Source organism: Oxyura jamaicensis (genome assembly GCF_011077185.1).
Source record: "Oxyura jamaicensis isolate SHBP4307 breed ruddy duck chromosome 6 unlocalized genomic scaffold, BPBGC_Ojam_1.0 oxy6_random_OJ106526, whole genome shotgun sequence".
In the NCBI taxonomy this organism is placed as follows: domain Eukaryota; kingdom Metazoa; phylum Chordata; class Aves; order Anseriformes; family Anatidae; genus Oxyura; species Oxyura jamaicensis.
The window spans coordinates 50131-72807 of NW_023304012.1; the positions used below are offsets into that span (position 1 = coordinate 50131).

The following is a 22677-nucleotide window of genomic DNA, read 5'->3' on the forward strand; positions in this document are numbered from 1 at the left end:
TTTCCAAACCTTACTGAGCAGGGCATGAAATTTACCCAGGTGAAACAATGAGCAGAGTGGGGCTGCCCCTCCCTTGTCTCTACTGTGGGGAGCAGAGTACTGGTTTAATAGCCACTGAGGATGAAAACGGAGCTTCCAGGTACTTCTCAGTAGCCAGACTGGACCAGCTTGCATAGCCCAGTCACCAGGCCCAGACACTCTGAGCATGCGAAGTGCGTGACCTGCTCCCTGAGACCAGGTCTTTGTCCCTGATCTCCCCTGGGGCAGGGCCCAGCTCAGCCAGGGGTGCCGCAGGCCCGGGGCTCCCAGCAGGAGCCCGACACCAGGGTTTGAAGCCCAGGCGCGATGTGGCGGGGCTCCTGCTGGCCCCACAGCATGCGGCGTGAGGGGCTGCGCGGGGCTGGCTGCCGTGAATGACAAGCGCTGGCTATTGATCGCGTTCTGAACTCGGCCCAGCCGATAGAAGGTAATTAATGACTCCATTTGCCTCAGTACCGAGGAGAACAATTGAGTTTGAAACTGCAACAACTGGCAGTGCTGTGAAGGGCCCCCGGGGGATGGCCAGGAAAGATGCCTGACAGGCCTGGGCTGCGCTGGGACACAAGCACATCAGAGGGGGAAAAAGAGAAGGGAAACGGGATAAAAGGACAGAGCAGTCTTAGCACAAAGGATGGCTTGGGAAGGGGCACTGCTGGTAGTGACGCGGTGGCTACCAGAGGGTTGCTCCGTGCTAAGCGCCGCAGAGGGGACAGTGACAAAGCCAGCCTGCAGGAGAGGACAGGGTCACCTCACTGGAGAGGAGGGATGGCATTTCGGCAGCTGAATCAGCACTGCTGCTTTACACAGATGCATTTCCCTCGGAGGCATGGGCAATCAGTTGGGTTCTGCTGCGTCACCTGGCCGGCAGCTCTCATGCCAGTCACATCGCTTCTGCTGTGGCTGCTATTTACCCCAGCTGAGTCTGGGGTTGCAAAGGGCACCACGCAGACCTGTCTCTAGGGCAGTAATAGCCCCTGCCCGCAAAAGAGGACAGTATCGCCCTGCTCGAGGGCCAGCTGTACAGGTTGTTATGACCTTCTGCAGCTTTTCTGTGCCACAGAGGTGTTCCCATGCCAGCCATACTAAGAGCACTTCTAAATCACTTGTGGTGATGACCCTGACCCAAGGCTGCTGTTCTCTGCGTCACTCGGAGCTAGCGTGTACCTGTGTTGCACTGCTTTGTGCTACTTGTCCACGATGGTGGCTTTGTGGCTTCCAGGCCTGGGAACATCTCTTTGTTTGGGAGCTACTTAGTGGGCATAGTCCTCGTGTCAGATGTAGTTAAGGTTGTTCCTGTGTCCTCTGGCAGAGTGTTTCCTTGTTATCTGTCAGGATACTTTTGTGACACCTGTGGAGCATTTCTGTGTCTTGTGCCGAAGGTTTACGCTGAGTGTTGGCTCTGTACCTTCCCTCGGCAGCCCCTCGGGAGGAGAGATGTTTCCTGTCACACGTGCAAGGCCAGCGCTGATCACGCTGACAGCAACCGTGTGCTCTTGTGAGGAACACAGTGCCCGAGGCCATGGTTCACCTCTCAAGCTGTTTGTTTGGATCCTCCTGATTTCACAGAGGTGCCCTGTGTCACACTACTGCTGAGGTTCCCAGGCCAGTAGGAAGGGAACTGGGAAGAGCGATGCCACTTCCCAGTGGCAAAGCCAGTGCAGTTCCCTGTCCCCAGGGTCATCCTGCAGCTTCACCACAACACCCCTCCTGAGAGCTTTCTTCTTTGCTAATCCTCATCCCTTAAGCTTTTAGTCCTAACAGTGTTCATCCACTGAAGCTGCTGTTGATCACCACAGTGTCATTCCTCATGGTATTTACTAGTCTTTTCCAACACGTTTCCCCCATGAGCCCTCCCTCCACTTGCACCCACCAGCCTCTGGCAGAGCCCGTCTCTTCCCCAAGTCCTCTCTGTTCCATATTGCCACCTTTGCTCACACCCTCACAACCATCAGCTCCCATAGGTTGGGTATTACGATACCTGAGGCTTCTTCTCTGAAGCTCCAGCTCACAGGGTCATGTGCTTAGATGGGAAAAGCAGCTTTGATCTAAAAACAGAGATAAGTTTCTGCCCTGGCAGCTTCAGGTGAAAAATAAAAACACAGCCTCTATAGGTTTTGACACCGGAAAACAAATACAGGGGATTTACAATCCTTTGGTTTTGAAGAAAATATAATGATCCGTGACTGTGAAAGTCTCAGTGTTAGCAACACACGACCTATAAATCTGTCTTACAGGATTATCTTTGTGAAACTTTCTCTGCTCCCTAACTAGAATCCTATATGCACAGCTGATATTATGGCTCTATGATGTTTGGGATTTGTGTGCCATACCACTATTAAGTCCAACAATTCTGCAAGCTGTTTAGACAAGGTCTTCCCCTAGGTAGCCTATGATCCTCTGTCAAAAGTTTCTTTCCTTTTGTCGATTTTAAAGCCGGAGGGCACAGCTGGTTTGCCTGGGTCACAACAGAGTGCTCCCCCCCATCCCCAAAGCTCCTCTCTAAACTAAAGCATTGCCTTTCTCCTTACAACTTTTTCACTCTCCTTATCTACTCTCCTGCTTTGATCATTCTGCTTCCTTATCTAACCCCATGCCTTCCCTTTCTCCTCCCTTCATCCTTTTCCTTCATTTCCCACTGACTACACAGGCGCTTTCTTATCAGCTGGTCCTCGGTGTGCCAAATGCACATACGTGCACGCACACACACGCACGCTGACACAAATAAATAAATAAATAAAAGGTCAGTGAGCAGAGCAGCAATAACCCCTAAAACAGTACTATCAGAGGGACATGATTGATCAATTGAATTCCATAGCGGCTGAAAAATGTGGGATTAAGTAGTGTATTATACGCACAATGAGTTGAGGCATGATGTTCATTTCAAGTTCATTTCGCCAGCCCTCTGCCACCAGATCAGGCAATCAATAGGGGCAGCAGATATCATATATCACCTCTCTCCGTGCTAGGGAGAGAGCACCATAATCTCTCGCAAATTTAGAGTGACAGATTTGTCAAGATCTGAAGGGCCCCTGAATAAATGAAGGAAAAGAGACTCCTACAGCGACTTGGGGAAGCTGTGGTTTCAGCTTCTTCACACAAAGGCATGGCCCACGCACACATGGGGACACGTGTGCACAGGGTTCAGCCGCCAGACAGGGACTGCAAATACAAGCGCATGCATGCACAAAGCCAGGCAAACACAGGGCAACTCACTCGGTGTAAAACCTTTAATGAGAATCGGTGAGACTTTTACTGCTTATGGGAACACCCGTCTGCTCCCACCAGACCCCATGCACGTTGTAGGGCTGCCATCCTGGAAAACCAAATGAACCTAAAGCAGCCACCACAGACAAATGGCTGCTCAGGCATATATGGCGATGCAGAATCTCAGGCATACCAGAATCATGATCTACTGCAAAAATACACGTGTGTACTAACATAATGGTGTGCACAGCCACGCACACTGACACGTGGAAAAATCCTCAAAGGCAAACAGCTTCACAAGCTACGGAGAGGGTGAGACAAGCGTTGATACAGAAACACCCATTTTTTCTGATCCTGGACCCAGGAGTTCTGTGCCAGCCTTCTGCAGAGAGGAGTGCCCACTGCAGTCAGGAACCCGAGCCTGTAGATACCTCGTCCTGCGGACAGCTGCCCCTGCAGTGACAGCCCGGGATGAGTAACAGCCCGCTAACACTGCACTAACAGTGTGCAACCCAGCAAGCCAAGTCCTTGCTTTGTTTTCTCTTAGTCAACTATGTCATGAACTCCAGCTTTCGGGAAGTTAAGGATTTTCCCTTGTGCAAATAAGCCTGAAGAGAGGAGAAAATGCCAGGGATCAGAGCCAGGAAACAGCTCTGCTCTGCCTATGGGTGGAAAAGAAAGAGAAAGAGAGAAGGGGATGCTCGAGGGAAGGCTGCTGGCTGGGACAAATCAATATGTAATATTTTCTATGGTCTTGTGAGTGGTACTGTACTACGTTACTGTATATAATGTACTATTGATTATATCATATCGTATAATCACCTATAAACGGATATATCTCATAGCCAGAAGGCAGCAGGCTCAGTTATTACTCAGGGCCACCAGTTGGGCATTAACTGTGCCAGGACAATACCCATCTTGGCACAGTCCGTGAGCTAAGAGATGAAGCAGAAGAGTGGCACGGCTCTGCCATTGCACAGAGAATGCCACTCCAGGCTCGTGGGAGCATTGCCAGGCCACGAGCACACCCTCAGTCGCACAGAGGAGGGAAATGGTCTGTACAGATCCCCAACCACTTCCCTGTCAGACAGCGGGTTTCGGAGATTCACAGACTGGAGGCCACTGAGAGAGGCTGACACGTGAGGAACAATAGTGAAAGCCAGGAAGGTAATTGTAGTGTAAGAGGGAGAACCTGATCTTTGGTCGGAGAGGGTTATCAGACAGGCAGGCTTGCGTCTGATGAAACAGTAGGCAGAGATTCAGCATGGAGGGTATGGAGATATATCAGCATGGATGAGACAGAGGATTCTAACCAGCCTCACCAAAGTTAGGCTGAGGCGTGACAGCAGAAAGATACTCAGCACAGTTGGAGAAGATTATAATGAGCAGACTTGCCTCAGATGAGATGAGGGATTATGACAAAGGAAGATTCACTTCAGCTGGGACAGGAGATTCTAACAGACAGACTCACCTTGGATGTGACAGATGCTAATAGCAGGAGACTCTCTCACTTCAGATAAAAAGGGGTTATAACAGAGATAAATGCACCTCATTTGAGTTGGGGGATAAGAGGGAAAAAAACAGATGGGTGATAAGATGGTTTATCACAGGGAAAGATTCTCTTTGGATGGGGCAGGACATTTATAATGGACTCACCTCAGAGGGGATGAGGGGGCTCTAAGAGACACGGGATGGCACAGCAGAGACCGAGATACCTGCAACGTGACAGGACACACTGCAGTGAGATTGGATTGTTTCAGAGGGCTGTTGCAGGGACTGAGATGTACTTCTGATGATGCCTCTACCAGAAAAAGGCTTTTTTCCTGATAAGAACAAAGGATTACAAGGAACACTGATTCTCACAGAGCAGGCCTCTCGTTTGCAATACAGTAATTCATTTTGGGTAGGAAGGGGGGCAGCCACAGACAGAGATTCACCTCTTTTAGGAGGGAATTTTATAACACAGATAGGGGTTGTGTTAAATTATGAGCTAATATGTAGCAGAGTGGGACAGAGGTCGTAACAGACACCAATGTATGTTGGATGGGACAGAGCGCTCCGAGAAAGAGGCTTGTCTCTGGTGAAACATGGAGTCAGAAGCAGGATCATTCACGTTATCCACAGGATGAAAGACTCATCTGGGGTATGAGAGGACATGATCAGATGAGAAGGAAATTACAGTGCAGACATAACTTCTATTGGGACTGGTGGCTACAACAGACTGACTCCCTTCCAGGCTGTAATAGAGGACTTTCTCCATTTCAGGCTTCCCCAGCCCCGTGCAGTGCAATTCCACCCTCAGCACCCCAGTTTTGCTGTGAGCTGCCTCCCTAGTAGCCTCCGAGCGATGCTAATCGCTGCGCTTTGTTCCCATTTTCTGCTCAGCGATGGAGATTTGGCGATTTTTAACACTGAAAATCAGTGGAACTGCCGCTCATCTCTGAGCTGCGTGCCATTCTCCACAGCCTGGCTCACAGCGGGAGCCCCCCAGCAGGCCAGAGCGGAGGGAAGGGGCCTCCTCGCGCCCCCCGGCTGTCCCGCCCCGGAGCAGAGGACCCCTCTCCCTGCGCTCTGCTCTCGCCCGCAGCCGCTGCTGCCCCGAGGCAGGGTGGTGCTAACTCCCTGTTTTCTCTGTGTGTGCCCTGCAGATGTGTCCGAGGGCTCAGTTCCCAACGGAGACTCCCAGAGCAGCGTGGACAGTTTGCGGAAGCACCTTCGTGGCGACACTTTCACCCAGCAGCAGCTGGAAGCTTTAGATCGAGTTTTTGAGCGTCCTTCTTACCCTGACGTCTTTCAAACATCAGAGCACATCAAATCCGAGCAGGTGAGGGCCCGGCCTGGCAATGTGGACCCGCAGGCGCCCGTAGGGTGATGGCAGGGAGATTCCCTCACCAAAGCCACTCTCCCTCTCACCCCTCGTTCTCTTGCTGACCCATCACAGCACGTACATCGTGTTCACGTTTTACAGCACTTGCTAGTTGTCCGTGTATCGCTGCACCGATGTACGCCTGTACACAAGCTGTCTCCCTCATGAACGTGCCACGCACACCACGCTATCCCTGCATCCCCACGGCCACTTCCCCCTGCAGAGGTGCCCGCAGCACACGTGTGCTCTCCCTGCGAACGTGCACCCACGAGCACCATCACGACACATCGCAGCGCTCTCAGGTCACATCAGCGAGTCACAGGGTTTCATGGGCCCGGAGCATTTTCCCTCATGGCCCAAAGCTGAGACTTGACTCCTGTCTCCTACCCAGTTTTCTGCACTTCTGTGGCACTGCCCCCCTCTCCCTTACTCCCCCGCTCCCCTGGCCTTTTATCCCAAAAGCTGTTTGTCTTAATAAAATGAAAATCAAAAGTCTTTTTAAACCGCCCCAAGCCATAAACCAACAAAGGAAGAGAAGGAGAGGCTGGCTGTGGACTCCCTTCATCCCAGAGTCCCTGGGTTTATTACAATGAATAACCTTTATTTACTTTCATTAGACTATTAAGCACCAGCACAGTCATTTTTCCCCCTGAAACTCTGAGCAGGGCCCATAAAGCAAATCCGAAGCCTAATTGAGTTCATTTTAATTTCTCTCCGATCACAGCGAATTACTCTGGTGATAAATCAGGGGGCAGGCTCACCCCCAGTAGAAGGCCTAATTTGCAGCTAATTACAAAACTGATTTCTACAGGAAGATCAATACGAGAAGGAATTGGAAATGACGAGGCAGTCCTAGGCAGGCAGGGACGGGGCGGGGAGGGGGCAGCGTGTGGGGAGCCCGCTGCAGGAGGGGGAGATGTGGGGAGGGGGCTGGGGAAGCGCATGGAAAAAAACGCAGCAGAAAGAGCAGAAAATCAGTTTTAATTTAACGTAATATTAATCAGAGCAACTTTTCCTGCTGTTCTGTAGCCTTCCCGGTCTCTCCAGCTCCCGTGTCTGGTCCAGAGGCTGCCACAATAAAAAGGCAATTACCAGAGCCTTTCGGACAGGACACCCTTTCAGATTCAATGGCTCTCCCCCTCCCACCCTTCTGTTAGCCATGTGGCTCCCCCCTCCCCAATTTCATACCCCAGTGCACAGAGTGACAGAGGCAGGGGATGAGGCTTCTTTGTTTGTTTTTAAAGAGCTAGGACAGGGGTAGCAGAGGGGAGGGAGATGACCCAGCACAGAGCCGGGTTGCAAGGGGCCGACACCGGCTGCTTCCTGCAGCCCGGCCATCGCACTCACTGCCATCCTCTGCCCCAAGTGTCCCCGCCACCAGGGCAAACACCCCCCAACTCCACTCAGCCAAGAGCAGGGGATGTGGATTTCCCCTTTCTCCCCTCCTGAGCTCATATAGGCAGACAGCCCCTCTCCTCACAGCACCGAATGGAGGCTCGGACACGCCACGGGTACAGGGCCAGATCCTGTGCTCGGCCTGACCCCTCTTCCCCTTCCCAGCAAGGCGCAGGAGGGTGGAATAGCTCATCGCAGGTCCCCCCCGGAGCCCTCTTGTCACTTCATCTTCTCCATTTCCTCCTCCTCCTCCTCCTCTTCCATCTGTGCAGGGGTTTGCCTCTCTCCTCTTCCTCCCCCCCATCTGTACACTGTTCCCTTTCTCTCAGCGCATCAATAGCGAGCTGTCTTTCTCCTCTCTTCCCCAGGGTAATGAGTACTCCCTCCCAGCTCTGACCCCTGGTCTCGATGAAGTCAAATCAAGTCTATCCACCTCTGCTAACCCAGACCTGGGGACAAATGTGTCAGGACCCCAGACGTACCCTGTGGTGACCGGTAAGCTGCCTGACCGAACAGCAGAACCAAGCTTTTTATTTATTTCCCTCATCACCATTAGCTTCTGCTTTTTCTGCTAACGCAAGATACCCCTCTGTGGCGAGCATGGAAAGGGACAGAAAGACTGGGGAAGGAAGGGGCCAGGAGAGGCTGGCAGGTCAGCGTGGTGGCAGTTCTGGGTGCACCTAGAGGCGCCCGGGTGTGACTCGAGGACAGGTAACCCTGGGTGGGTGCAGCTAAGGAGCTTGTGTGCCCCTGGGCTTAGGGACGGGTGCCAGAAGGCCAGGTGTGTCCAGATGTGCACGGTGGTTTCTTCTTTTGTGTCTGAGAATGAGAGGTTCGTGGCTCTTCCATGATCTGTGCTTGATTTTCTTGGCTAAATACTGATTTAAGTTTTACTCAGCCCTGGCAGTGGGAAGGGGCATTTGCAAGCTAAGCACAGGGCTGCTGAACTGACTGCTAAGCTCCCTTTTCCGCTAGCCCAGGAGTTGCCATCAGCAGCTGACAAGTGAAGTTTGTTCCCAGCCCCTCCCTTACCTGTGGGCACATCACGCTGGGGTGTGACCGGGAAGCTGGAGGAGGAAATAAACGAGCGCAAGTGCAGTACAGTACTGGGGTGCACAGCAGCAGGAGGCGCTTTCGGCAGCCACTGCTCCACAGAAGCTTCCTCTTTGCTGGCTGCACCGGCAGGCCTGGGTGGCACAGGCTGTCCCTGGGGCCGCAGGGCATGCCAGCCTGCTGCTAGTGGTAGGTGGTCTGTCCTGGCCCCACGGGAGCCATAAGGAGATAGATATTCTGCTGTCACAGCCCCTTCTTGCAGGGCTTCAGTCACCGCTGCTTCCTCTCACGCACCTGCCTACCTCCTGCTAGGTCACTAAAGCAGCGGCAAGGCCAAGAGATTCGCCCCTCTTTGGTACTTTCCCCTTGCACTGCAATGGCTGTGGCCCCTCTAGAAATCCCACAGCAGAGCTGAGAATTAAGTCATGGCAGAGGTACGATCCTGTTAGCAAGAGAAGGAGCTGTAGCCTCTTGGCCAAAAAGCAGGCTTCTGGTGGCACAGAATCAAGAGCAGCAGGGTTTGTGGCTTAATTCTGTCTTGCAGAAGCCACGGGTACAGCCCCTGGGGCCACAGCCGCTGGTTGCTGAGGCAGACGGCTGTTGGCTGCCCAGCAAACACCGAGCAAAGGGTACTGCTGCATGCACCAGTGCGAGGTCTGTGAAATGTCATGGAGCACCATGGGGAGGTGAACTGCGTATTTAGAGAGTGCCTAGAAAGTGTGACGCCCCCAGATTTTTCAGGGCTTTTACTGCTACCAGGCTTGACCCAGGATCCTTGCAGCCACACGGTTTCTTAGCCAACCAGAAAAATGGCTCAGCTGTGGCAAAACGGTTCCACCTCTCTTTGTATTCGCATGTGCAAGACAAAACTCAGCTGATAGTCATCCGTCTATCATTTAGCAGATCTACAGCTCTTACAGGAAATACTTTCCTCCCCAAGGAAGGGCAAAGCCAGCAGGAGAGCAGTACTGTCCTCCCTTCATGGAAGGCAGAGCCCCATAGTGTGATCTAAAGGTGAGGTGCCTAAAATCACAGAGTTTGATATTCAAAGGGGCCATTAAAATAATTATTTTCAGTCCTTCTGCCTAAGGGAAGCTGGTGCATTCCAGCCTGTTAACATGACAGCTGAATTCCTGAAGGCTGAGGACACTGCATGAGCTCTGAGCTTTGTACATGGCTCTCACAAGGGGACAGGAGACAGATTTGGCCTTACAGAAGAGGCTATGGGCTGAAGCAGAAAATCTTCTCTTTGTCCCCCCACCCCGTGCCGCCCGCACCCTGCTCCCTGCAACACTCCCAGCTCGGCTCGAGAACTTCCCCATCTGATCCATCTGGATCCAAGAGTGAGAAAAGTTCATTTCAGACCCAGCTTGACATTCCCAGGTGGCAACTTAGCACTAACATCTCAATCTGTATGCAACATTTCAATCAGCGCAGAGTAACAAAAGCAGAACTATTAGTGCTGGGAGATGTTCAATGGTGGTAATGATGGGGAAACTCAGAAACTGGAAATGAGAAGGGAAAAAAAAACCCTTAACACCCTGAAAGGCAGTGGGGAAAGAAGGGCAGAGAATTTTTCCTCTACACTTAGGCCAGGATCCAATGTTTGGATTAATGGTGCCATTACCCAAGAAAGGACTTCAGATAATGCTCATTCTTAAAATGTTTTTGTTGGCAATTAAATGGTTGCAGTTATTGATCTTCATTGATCTGATGTCCCTGATTTGCATAATCTATTAAAGATGAATGATTCATGATGTGTTTGCTGTGGGGCTGGGCAGTGCTCTCAGGAAGGACCAGAAAGGTGAAGAACTCAAGGCTGCCTCCTGATCTACCCCTGGCTAGGAATTAAGAAAGAGGCTGGGACCTCAGCTCCCTCTCCCAGAAAGGGATATTGGAGTAATAGTATGGAATCGCTGGCTGCCTGTTCTGCTGCTATAGTGTCACTTCTGAAATGCCTCTTTCCTCTTGTCCCAGGGCAGTCTGTGAAGCCAGCTGATATCTGAAACAAGCCCACCCATGCAGGGTACGAGTTCTGTGTGCAGTTATTTCAGGATGTAAAATTTAGCTTCAATCGACAAGAATGTTTCCTCAGCTCAGTCTTCCCAGGCAGGAAAGGTATCAATAGTCCTTTCCAAACCAGAGCTGTCTGACACCATATTTTTGCCCGTTCAGAAGACCCTTGAGAAAGTCCTCCTTTCTCTGGCTCATGACTAGCTTGCCTCAGCGAGCTCTCTCAGCTCACCCAGGTCTGAGAACACACCCCTCCAAAAACCATCAAAACCTCAATAGAAAGTAACTAACTGAAATATTAAGTACAGATGATGCTAAAATCCCCTTATCTGTGAGCTTTGTAAAATTGAAGCGCTAGAAATGCTGCAAAACAGGCAGCCACCTCCCCAGCATGCAAGAAAGCCTTCCCCAAAGTCCTAGTCATCAACTTCTGGCCATCTATTCAAAGGCACTAGGCTGGGAAACATGCTCCCGCTGTCCTTTGTATAGAGGAGTCAGTGCATATACACACAGCTTTCTCGTGAGGTACCAGAGAGAAAGCTCTTAAAAGCTGCCTGAGAACACTGCCTCATCTCTTGCTCCACACACAGGTCAGTGGGCCAGCTCCATCGTGCCTTAATGTTGTGTATCTGAGGGACTGGCATAGCTCCCTGACAGTGTCTTGGGCAGTGTCTTTGGGTACCAATCAGGACTCCTAGAAGCAAAGACCCAGACTTCAACATACCAAGAGAAGCCAAGTACATGCAGTTGAACACCAAGACAAGACGTCTGTTGATAAGAGATGTTCTGCTTCAATTATGTCTATTGAAGGCAGACAGATCAGCCAGATTAGTATAAATCTGTACAGGGCTAGGCGAATGCAGAAAACCTCAATAGTTTTCTTTTTTTCAGTAGTTTCCACAGGTCTTTGAGTTTTGGAAAGTACTCGGCAGCTAACACCACAGGGGTGAGCAGAGGAGAATCTCACGTTTTTGGCAGCAGCGACAGGCGTACTTTAAATCACGAGATGTTTACTGAGGCCTCGGATCCTTTGAGAATAAAAGGTTAAGATCCCCCTTTAAACACCATCGGAAGTCACATCTTTTGGAATACACATGCCTGAAGGGAAGTGTCTTCAGACCAGATTGTGAGTGCAGGGGACTTAGATTAATAGTTTGGGAATGGAGTCCTTTCCAACTCAGTCAGCTAGCCCAGAGGCTATCCAGCAGAAAGGCAGCACTAGGGGAAATCAAACACAATGGACTTCTGATGGATGGCTTGCAAACTTGCATATTAACATACCACTAAAGGCGAGGATTTACCTACTAGATAGATTGTAAGATTACAGGAAAGGTAAAGAACAACTTCCCTTAATTGAATCCTGTCAGTTTTAACTAAATAGACTTCACTTACCAGTCTACTACAACGGGTGAGATCCACAAGCAGAAGGCAAAAAGAGAAGCCAAAGAAAAAAAGCAAAAAAAAAAAAAAAAGGCAAAAAAAAAAAAAGCCATCACTCACCAAGCAAGCTACCAGGTTCTGTACAGAAAATGGTTCCTTCTCTTTGGGAAATATTTTTTTCCCAAGAGGAACAAGTATCACCCAAGGTGAAAAATTCTGATGACAGCCACTCATGATGTGTCAAACAGAGGCACCAAAAAAACACAGATCCCATAGATCTTGCTTTCCTCCAGCCCTTCACCTCTGGCATGGGGTCAGGTTCTTTTTTTCCACTTTAAGTCAATTTTCACAATTCAGTTAATATTTTCAACATAAATGTACACAAAAATAATTACTGAAACTAAGCATATTTGATATGTCTGAAAGTCATGCTCAAATAGTAGTTAAACAGAATCTGATTTCTATGAAAGTTTTCTAGAAAGTTGTGATGCTAAGCACGGAGAAATCACTGGCTAGACACCTGGATCCAAAGTTTTTTGAAATGATAAACAATCTTTTGAGAACTTTAGCCTCCTGCAAGGTGAAAAGATAATATTTCCTTTGTTTCAGCTTAGTGACTGAACTGAAGAGAATTTTGTTCAGTTCAATAACCAGGTCACTCAAAACTAAGAAACAAACTAGGATTTGAAAAAGCAGGGACATTTGTTTTCCTCTGTCAGTGAGTGAATTATGCTTGGTGTGAAAGGATGAGATCTATTAGTTCTAAAATCAGGTTCTACAATCAGTTCAATTTCCTCCTTATATATATATATATCTTTTCCTTCACTTAATAAGACATTTTTAATGCAAAACCTGCTTAGAAAAGCCTGTCTTTTTTGTTCCAATGTATTTAGGAAGTCAGGGAACTTGTGGTCATTTTATATAATTAGCATGAATAAATTACAAATACTGCTTTTAATTGAATTCTAATTCCACCTAAATATAACTTGACACAAATCACAAGTAAAAAGTTAATAATCTAATAAAATAATAATATGGACTCATTCATTATTTTCCCATACAATAATATGTAAAGACAACTTATGTTAAATAACATAATTGCTTAAATAAATGTGCCCAGATGCAGTTCATCTATTTAGCAAAAATTGAATAACCCTGCTTAGTGTAAATTTTGTATTTGTTAAAATATTTGTTACCACCCTAGAATTCAACCTTTTAGGAAACAGCCACATGGTGCAAATGTAAAACTAGTTGATCCCTCTTGCTATTTTACATAATGATTAAAACTGACCATTAGATTTGCTTGCGCTTATATTGTTACACTGAGAGGGGGAGTGTTTCCTTCCGCCTTTCCTTGTTCAGAGTGGTGAAAATCCCCCTCTTGTTCCAATCTACATTAGCCTCTGACACCAGTGAACAGCCCTGGTCAAGGCTTGACTGAGTTGACTCAAGAATACCTCTCTCACAATCTGCTAGGGGCCTCAGATTGGCTTTGGTGATGGCAAATCCTCCAGATGCAGACCAGCAGTCTGCTGCACAGCATCACAGCTGTCAGCAGCCAAGCAGCCTGTTGGGCACATCTCTGGATGCCCCAATGCCCTGAAAATGGAATATGATAATCACTCATGTGGCTGCTACATGATTGTTATGATCCCGCCTCATCAAAACGAAGGAGATATTTTCTGTGAGGGCAGTCTGCAGTATGGAAGTATGCCAAATTGAGCACATGGAGCTGCTGCAGATGAGGGACAGGGAGGATGAGGAACGGCGCTGAGTTCCATATTCTGCACTTCTGAAATAAGGGCTCATTTCTGCAGAGAGGCCACAAGCCTCTTCTCTATTTAAGATGAGAAATCAACAGAAGTAGATGTCTACAGGGCCTCCAAATCTCATCAACTGTTTCCCATACCTAAGAAGAGATAGTATCTCCTTATCTTGCCAAGGAATTTGGAAAGGCAAAAGGCGTTATTACTCTTCCCCGAGACCAAATGGCTGAGGGTGATGGATGGTCAGATGAATGATCCCTGGAACAGACAGAAATGGCAGGGGGAAAACATAAACTATTTCTCCACTTCCAATGGAAGTTTCACTGACAATAACTTTATGATGCTGAAGAAGGCAGCTCATGGACTTAAAAGCATATTGAAGCGAGGAACCCAGAAATGGGTGGGCCTGAAAGAAACCATGCCTTCCTTAAATTAGCATTTAAGTGTAATGGCAAGAGCAGTGAATTTGCATTCCCCATCCATTTTCCTTAGCAAGGACTGGCATTACAGGCTGGACAAAAAGGGACTTTTTTTTTTTTTTTTTTTTTTTGAGAAGAGAGTTATATAGTCTCAGGTCTTGGCTTTTCTTTTGAGGCTGAATGAAGGAGCCAGTAAGTATAGCTATCATGAACATTTTCGTGATGTAGATATTTGCCCACTGACAGGAAAGACTGTGCTTTATATCTGAGTTAAGCAACAGCTGTCAGCAGATGTTAATAACTTTTGATCTCCATCAACTCTATTGGATTTAACCAGGCCAGCTGCTCGCACAATTGAAATTGCCCACTGCAGTCTTTCAGAGAAATGGAGAGCTTAGGGCGATCTTTGGCCCTTCTCAGCAGGTGTAGGACTGCTGTGGACTACCCAGGAAGATCTGTCCTGTCTCATGATCATTTTCCATCATGTGATGAAAGCCTTGGAGACACCTATTGTGTGGACTGTGTGCAAAAATAACATGCCCTGTTCTAATTACATTTCCCAGCATATATTTCAAAAGCATTTTGTTTAACACACAACATTCAAGTCCCAGCCCACCAAGGAATATAAGCGGGTGCTTGACTTTAAGGCAGGGAGCGATCTCTAACTGCAATACCCTGATGGGCTGGGATATGAGAAAGGGGACACAGCATAAATCTGCTGAGCCTATCTGTTTACCAAATGTACAGGCACAACTTTGTTTCCAACAGACTTTGATGCCTGTTTTCCTCACCTCCACCTGCAAACAAATCTACTTAGAGCCAAATGCAGTTGACCCTAGTGGAGTTCCCAAGTGACTACCCGTATACAGCTGGCTTCAAAGATCCAGATCACAGGTCTGCTGGGTGCTCTGTGTTTAACTGGGTTTGAGGACTACGAAACCTCAGTTTCTCTCCCAAGTAATATACAGAGTGAGTAGCTCAGATTACTTGGAAAGCAGAAATTAATTAGAACAGATTTAAAATCTGTGTTTGTAAAAGTCGGTTTCATAAAAAATGAGGCAAATGAATTTAAAAAGTTGACTTCAATGATGCCAACAGTTTTGACTCTCTTGGAGAGCGAGTTTTTGGTTGGTTGGTTGATTTTTTTTTTTTTCTTTCAACATGTATTTCAATGACACACAAGTTAAGTGTTGGGCTAGGAACCAGGATGGATCTGTGCAGAAACAGAAAACAAAACATGCAAGGCTCATTCCCCAGTCAGTGGGAATACAAAGAGAATGCAAGAAAGGTACAATGAGAAGTAAATTAGGTTTTACACACTTTTCTGTTGTCCTAGCAAACTATTACTTTCTGTTACTAACACAGAGAAGGAAAAATAAATAGGATGATTTTTATCTTCAGTGCCACTTGCGTAATGCTCTTGCAAAAGAAGAGCTAGGAAGCCAAGAAAGGAAAAAAAAGTGGTTCTTCTGTCATGGCAAAAGGCAAAAGTCAAAGATAGTCTGTGTCAGTCCAGTTTGGTCTTCTGCATGACTTTGAGAAGTTCTTAGGCGAGATTCTCACATGGGATGAAGTGATGGGAGCCCACAGGCTGCGGCGTAAATTCAGCAGTTTATGAATGCTGAGGACCCCATTCCATTCTGCTTGCCACAATGAAACCTTTCTAAGGAATGATGTTATTAGTACAGGAGGAATATAAATGTGGAAAAGGTGTTTCAATAGGGGGTACAAGCATAGGATGCAAAACCACCTGAGATAAGATTCAGCTTTGACACAGGCTTCTTGCATGAGCTTGGGTACATTTTCTCTGTGCTCAGCTCCTCACAGGTAGAACAGTGATCCCTAGGGGATGCTGTGAGGATATGTGCTCTAAGGAGTCTGAGGCTTTGGGATCATATAAATATTTTACAGAGACACCAGGAAAAGGTGAAGGATACTAAACACTGTCAAGATTGTGAGCGGTGTTGTCAAGTGGGTGCACACAAGCCATCCCTTATGCAGGGATGTGCCATCTTGATAGTCTTCCCTTACTGAAAAGAAAAGGAGCACTGGAGGCAGCTAGCTTATCCTCCAGGAAACCGGTGATGACAAACAAGCCACTTATCTAGTCCTGCGAACCCCCCTGCTTCCTTCCCTTCAGCAGCAGAGAGCACGATAAAAGCTGAGATGAGTCTCTGTAGGAACCCAAAGCTGTGAATCTTCCTCTCACCCTGTCTGGCCAAAATCCCTTCATTCGCAGGGGGAATTTAGGCCAGAGATCGCCAGTTCTAGCTCTCCGCCAGAATAACAGAGGAGAGGGTTAGAAAGGAAGAAAAACAGCCATAACTCAGCAAGTATACTCAGAAAGAAAGGAGCTGGAGATGCAGAAAATATGTAGTCCTGTGCTACGTTCCCAGCTGTGTCCCCTGCTCACCCTTTCAGATCGCTGCCCCCCCCCCCCCCCCCCCCCACCGTGACATTGACTGGCATTTTTTTGTTGCTCATAAACAAGAATAATGTGTGCCATTTAGCAGAGAGGAGCCTGGGAGAGGAACAACTTTCTGCTTCTCTGGAGAGGGGCTGCAAACTCATTCCACCCCCCACTCAATTACGGGTTGATTTCCATACCAGTAAGACATTGATGGCTACCTCGGGGCTCCCTGGTGCCACCTCACTGAGGGACCCCCATGAGACTCAGAGAAGCCAGCAGAGCACGGCTCGCTGGCACCAGCAGGACTGGGGGCAGGACAGGCTGAGCATGGAACTTTTTTCCCTGTTCTCCATCCCAAATATGAAAGAATCAGAGACCGGAGGAAATTAGAAGTGAAAACTAAGGAGGTGTAGCTGAAGTTTGAGGTGCTTAAAATGAAAAATGGGACTGTGCTACTCACAGGTGGATAGATAGTTCAATCAATTGATCTCGCCTATACTGACACACTTCAGAGCTATATAATTCACTGCTGGGGGAATTATTACAGCATGGCAGTGGCAGGAGTTATAGTGGAGACAGAATTCAGGTGCTTTCAGTCAGTGGAGAGCTGCACAAGAAAAGGGTAAAAATTCGTAACTGCCACCGCCAGTAAGGATGCATGGGATATCAGCTATGCCTGTGCAGCTGCTGAGCAGAGGCTGAAGGGTAAATAGACACGTTGAGGTCTGAGTTTTGTTTGAGCAATCATTTGCTGTCTGACCTTATCCTCTCCTCTCCTCCGCTGTTCTTAGAGAGAGCCGTGCTTAGCGGCACTGTGTCCCGGTCTCTTTGCCATCTTACTCCTGACTTCTTTATCCCCCTGCGCTAAGTGGTGCTGCCTCCGCAAGGTGTGAGGAATTTTTCTTCATAAGCTTTGATGTGTTCAAGAGAGGGCTGGGCTCATCTCTGCTGTGAGTCTGACAGGGGCTTTAACAGCCTCAGAATACCGGGACAAATAGCTTCTGGTCCCTTAACCCTGTGCAGCTTTGCAAGGCAAGGCCTGGCACTGTTGTTCCCATTGCAAGGGCTTTAGGCAGTCTTTCAGGTTGAAATCCTCTCCGTGGTGGCTGGGCAGAGCGGAAATCCAGGGGCTGGATCAGATTGGCCTAATGCTACAGCAGCTTAAGCGGCCTGTTTTACCAGAGATTATGGTTTCACTTACACAGAGCGCCTGAAAAATGCTGTGGTTTAGGAAGGATTATAGCTGAAAATTCCATGCTTTAAAAGAGAAATAAAGCAGGGGAGGGACTAGGAAACCCATCGTGCCTGGGGGCTGTGCAAACAGGATTAACCTCTGCCCACAGCACCTCTGGCTTCTGCCCACCCACATCTCTGCGTCCACCTTCTCCTCAGCCCCTCCTGCCCCAGCAGCTCCCCACACCTGCCCTCTCCTGCACAGTTCGGAGGTGCTGTTTACTCCAGTGAGTGATTGAACTGCACAGCGATCACCACACACTCCAGATCCTATTTACCACACCCCCAGAAAAGTCCTTGCCCAGCAGAGCTTCCTATAGCAAAAAGGGTGAAGAAATGCCAGTCCTCACTGAGCATACCAGAGGCTTCCCATACAACCCAAATGAAGAGGAACTGCACACCTTTTGGCCAGAAGGGATCTTTCCCGACCAGCTGGCCCACAAACATATGTCTTTGCTGCAAAGGAGTCTCGGTGCTCAGAGACCTTTGCTGGCCATCCGGGTTAGAGGTACTTGGAGGAGAACACAGATGGCAAACTATCATTTTTGCCAGGTAACAAACCTTTAGGAAACAAATGCCTCAGGATAAACAGCATTCACAGACAGAAACTGCCCAGCCCTTTATAGTCTAGGTGAGCATTGCAGCCTCACAATAAGGTGCCTAGAGTTAATTAAAGCCAGTTCTACATTAATGAAGCCAGATTTATGACCCAATTATATGCCACATTTATATATCTCTGTATAAATCAAACCCACCACAACTAACTTATCTCATATGACACTGGCAACACTTGCCATTGCGGCAGAGAGATGGCTTTCATTTATTGGCTCTAATTTGTTTACCTGAGGGTGGTTGCTTTGCAAGATGATTTGGATAGGATCTGATCGCATCATCCATACTTCTCTTTCAGGTGTTCAAATACAGGACTCTATTACTGCTAACCCACCAAGTCTGGGTGCACTGGAGCACCCATGCTTTAGGTCACAGAGTTCTACTATTCCCAGACCTCCCAGCTGGGAGCCCAGTTAGGAGCAGCTTCAAAGCTGTATTTCTTGTGCCTGTGCAAATCTGCACTTCAGAAACAGTCGTCCAATGCAAACAGCAGTGAAAATGAAATCTATTCTAAGTCTCCAACATCTTCTCTCTTCCATTGTATCTCTCCATCAAGGTATCTGTCTGACAACAGCGTACTTTGGGAACTACCAGAGTCGGTACTCAGTGCTTTTACGGTCAAAGCCACAAAGCATGCCACCATGAAAAAGATCAATTGATTGATCTATCTATTCACCTATTAATGGCACAGTCCCATTTTTCATTTTAACCCCCTCAAAGTTCAGCTGCATCTTTTTTGTCAAAGCTTTTACAGAGCTTGGTTTGACAACCTTTGGCCTTTACATTGAGCATCCCGCTTAACAGATGCTCATAACCGTACTGCTCTCCTGGGGAAGTTACCTTGGGTCTGAGAGACAAAGGGATGTAATTCCCTGGGCCAAACCGCTGAGTGTAGCATCTTTGTATGCCCTCAGACAGCAAGAGAACGCAGCAGGAAAGGGAGCACCGAAGCTTCAGAGCATTCTTCTCCTTCCCAGCCCTATGCTTCTTCCTGTCCTCCCTCTCCTGCATGCCCCCTCCCACACTTCTCCCGCATCCCATCCCTCCCATCCGCCACCGCACTCCATTTTCTCGTACCCTGCTGCCCTGCAGAGGCATCACTGCAGTCAGAGCCTAGCCCCCGGGTGCATTTACTGCTGTTATCTCAGCACTGGCTCCTCTGATCTACTCCTAACCTTTTTATTTTTATTTTTGTTTTTTAAATTAATTTCCCTGTAGATTTTAACCACTCCATTTTCATTTACCCATTTTGTTCTTCCTCTCCTCCCTTCCCCACCCTCCTCTTCCTCCCCCTGTTCCCTTTGTCTGTCTGTGTCCATCCCTTACCCTACCACAGAAAACCTCTCCTCTCCCCTCAGTATAAAGCAAGAGCCTCATGGAGCCTCTCTCACCCCTTTCACCCCCACCACGCCGGTCGGCTCTGGGCAGGCTGATCTTCAGCCCTTCCACATGACCCTTTCAGACGATGCGTCCACGCCTTGCTACAGTGCCTTCCTTCATCATGGTGCCCACTTTGGGCAGTCCAGCAGCCAGCCTCTGATAGCAGGTAACCGGCCTTGGCCACAAACTCAGCGGGGATGCTGTAGGCAAGGGGTTCAGTTTCGTCTGACGGGGAGACCAGTAAATGCTGCAAGCTCTTTGAGTGCAAGCGGGAACCAGAGCAACGATGTTCCAGTTCTGTGTATGCAGCGTGTGTTCACAGCTCCACGGAGAGTCACTAAAAGATTTCATGGCTGTCCTTCATTTTTGCAGAATAAAATGGGAAAAGAAGCTGTAACTACACAGAAGTGACTGGTGTCCCAGCTGGATGGGTTTGGGGCTTAGTAGGGAAACACTTGTACAGCAAAATCCTGTGTTGCCTCACTAACCACGAGGCCCCTGTGTACGGGGGGCCCAGCGAGGGTACTGTGTGCTCGCCTAGGTTGATGACTGCAGCTTGAATGTGTCTGCCAGCTCTAGGACTGTCAGCAGGGTTGTCAGCATGGGTTGCAAAAACTACCAACTCAGACCCGTACACAGTCAGCAGGTGAGCAGTGCCGCAGCCACACGGTGAGCAGAACTCGAGTCAGCTGGTTGGGAAGCGTCAGCGTGAGCTGGCACCTGCACGTGGCAGGCCGGGCAGTCAGGAAACAAGGCATCATGTCTGAAGTCATGGCCAGGGTCAGAGGCTCTGAAGTCTTACGGCCACGTGAATACAGATCTGTGGTGGTGGCCTTCAAGGGAAGGACAGAAGCAGGTCACAGAAGATGGCAGCACTTAGCAGCAGCAGCTGGAGGGGAGCAGGGGGGCGGGAAGTGGAGTTTAAGGTAGGTAGGAAGTGAAACCCCCATGCAAGAGGACTGAGGCATCACTGCTGCTCAGGGATGGCTTGGGTGAATAGTGTCAACCTTTTTAGGTGTCACTCCACCACCAAAGAATGCAATTTGCGCTTTTTCAACAGGCAACTTCTTCAGAGTGCAGAACATGGTTCCTAATTAATGCTCAAGAAACATAACTTACTTCTGCCTCCTTTGTATTCCTATATTATTTTTCTCTTTTGACCGAACATCCTCCCTTTGTCTTGGTGACATTTGCATTTCTAAACCTCCCTGTAGGAAAGCAGCAAGCAACTGCAGAGAAGACTTTTGTGTTCATAGCACTGTCAAAGTCTTACTGCAGCCAGTAGGAGCTCTGGGCATTTCCTAAACCAAGGCTTATCCTGACAGACTCTCCCCAGAAATATACTTCAGTGGGGATGAGACTTACATGGCCACCCCCTCCGCGAGAAGGCATTGTTTCAGGACATGCACTTGCCTTAGGACCTTTATGGAGAAGTAGACTTGGGAGAAAGTGTTCAAAAGCTCAAAGAAAGTCGCAATGATGAAGGTGTGGTTCTCACTCAGAAGGCTTTGGGAGAAAGGAGGATAGCTGGTACTAGAAGCATGTTATAAGCAGGTCAGACACTAGCTTTGACATAGCCCTGGAGTACAAGAATTTAATAACCCTGTTCACCTGGTGGTAATGAGAGGAGGTAATGGAAGGGGGCTGCTTCTACGTAGCAGCATTTTAAGAGTCTCTCTACAGGACTCTTACTCATGTTAGTGATACTATATTTATCTTCTTTTTCAAGATTGGGATTTTGACAGATGATCACTTCCCAACACATCTTCCACACTGAGTTTTGAGTATCAGCCTCTGCGTGCTCACATCTGAATAAAAACACAGGGGTATATGTGCATAGATTGGGTAGCAGAGTGAGTGTGTATGTGTTCCCACTTGAATGGAAGTGTCAAAATTAATTAATTTTGCCTGCTACTACATAATGTTCTCTCTAACTTTTCAGTGATACTGTTTTCTCAGTCATCATCTGCTGTTACATCTCAGACTAGTCAATACAGGAAACCAAAAATACATGAATTTGAAGCACAAAACATTTTTCCCTTAAAAGAATGTGAGAAAAAAAAAAAAAAAAAAAAGAACTACATCTAGTAGGTGTTAGTCATACTGCTTAATGTGCAACTACAAATCACTAAAGCAATGGTGGTGATAAAAGAGTAGAAGAGTATAGAACATAAATCCCTGAGGCATTATATATTTATTTTTATCAATACTGGGGAGTGGCTGGAAAATGGCTTGGTCGCTGTAGTTCCGTGCCCGTTATCTAAGACAAGGTGAGCTAGGAATGTCAGCCATGGCTCAGGAACCTCTTCAGGGAGAGGGAAAGAAACTACTTTTTTTTTTTTTTTCTTGAGCAAATCACCTCAGCAATCTTTAGTCAAGATCTACAAAAGCAACAGCCTTGGTTTAGCCCACCTCATTCTGCAGAAACTTCCTCCCCTAGGGGTAATTCTCCGTGTTGATTTAGTTTTTACTCTGCTGTTCAACTGTTATTTATTTCTAACTCCCCTGCCAAGGTCCATGCCTGTTTCAGGGCCTGGTTTATCAGTTACTGTTCTGCCACGAGTAGAGCTAAGGCAGTTCTTGTTCTTTCATTCCCCTATCCCAGCCCAGTTCCAGTGGTGTCAATGGGCCATCCATAAACTGTCACTTCTAAAGGTGAATCAGACTGCAGTCGTCCCAGAACAGACACGTTAGGCAAAATTTAAGAAAGGAGCGACAACAGCACAAATTTCTTGGTGAGCTACACCTCACCTAGGGATGTGAAAGGCTTGAAAGAGCAGAGATCTCAGTAGGCAATGTTGGAGGTTGAGCTGTAAATCTCCCAGCAGCTGTGGGGGGAAGATTATCTTAATTTATTTAGCCTTTTTTTTTTTTTTTTTGGGGGGGGGGGGGGGGGGGGGGGGGGGG

At 48.0% G+C, this 22677-nt stretch overlaps 1 protein-coding gene across 5 annotated transcripts in view; it reads left to right on the forward strand.

Moving 5' to 3' along the window:
- Positions 1-20520, forward strand: part of LOC118157500 (paired box protein Pax-2) — a 70542-nt gene extending 50022 nt beyond the window's left edge. For 2 of the 5 annotated variants that reach the window (XM_035311856.1, XM_035311857.1), the window contains exons 6-8: positions 5892-6067; positions 7873-7999; positions 19727-20519. In XM_035311856.1, the coding sequence (XP_035167747.1) occupies positions 5892-6067; positions 7873-7999; positions 19727-20181 (758 nt within the window). In that variant the 3' untranslated portion in view covers positions 20182-20519. Of the gene's footprint in view, positions 1-5891; positions 6068-7872; positions 8000-19726 lie in introns of all 5 variants that reach the window. The other 3 variants (XM_035311858.1, XM_035311860.1, XM_035311859.1) reach the window with 3 other exon arrangements.
- The last annotated feature ends 2157 nt before the right edge of the window (positions 20521-22677 follow it).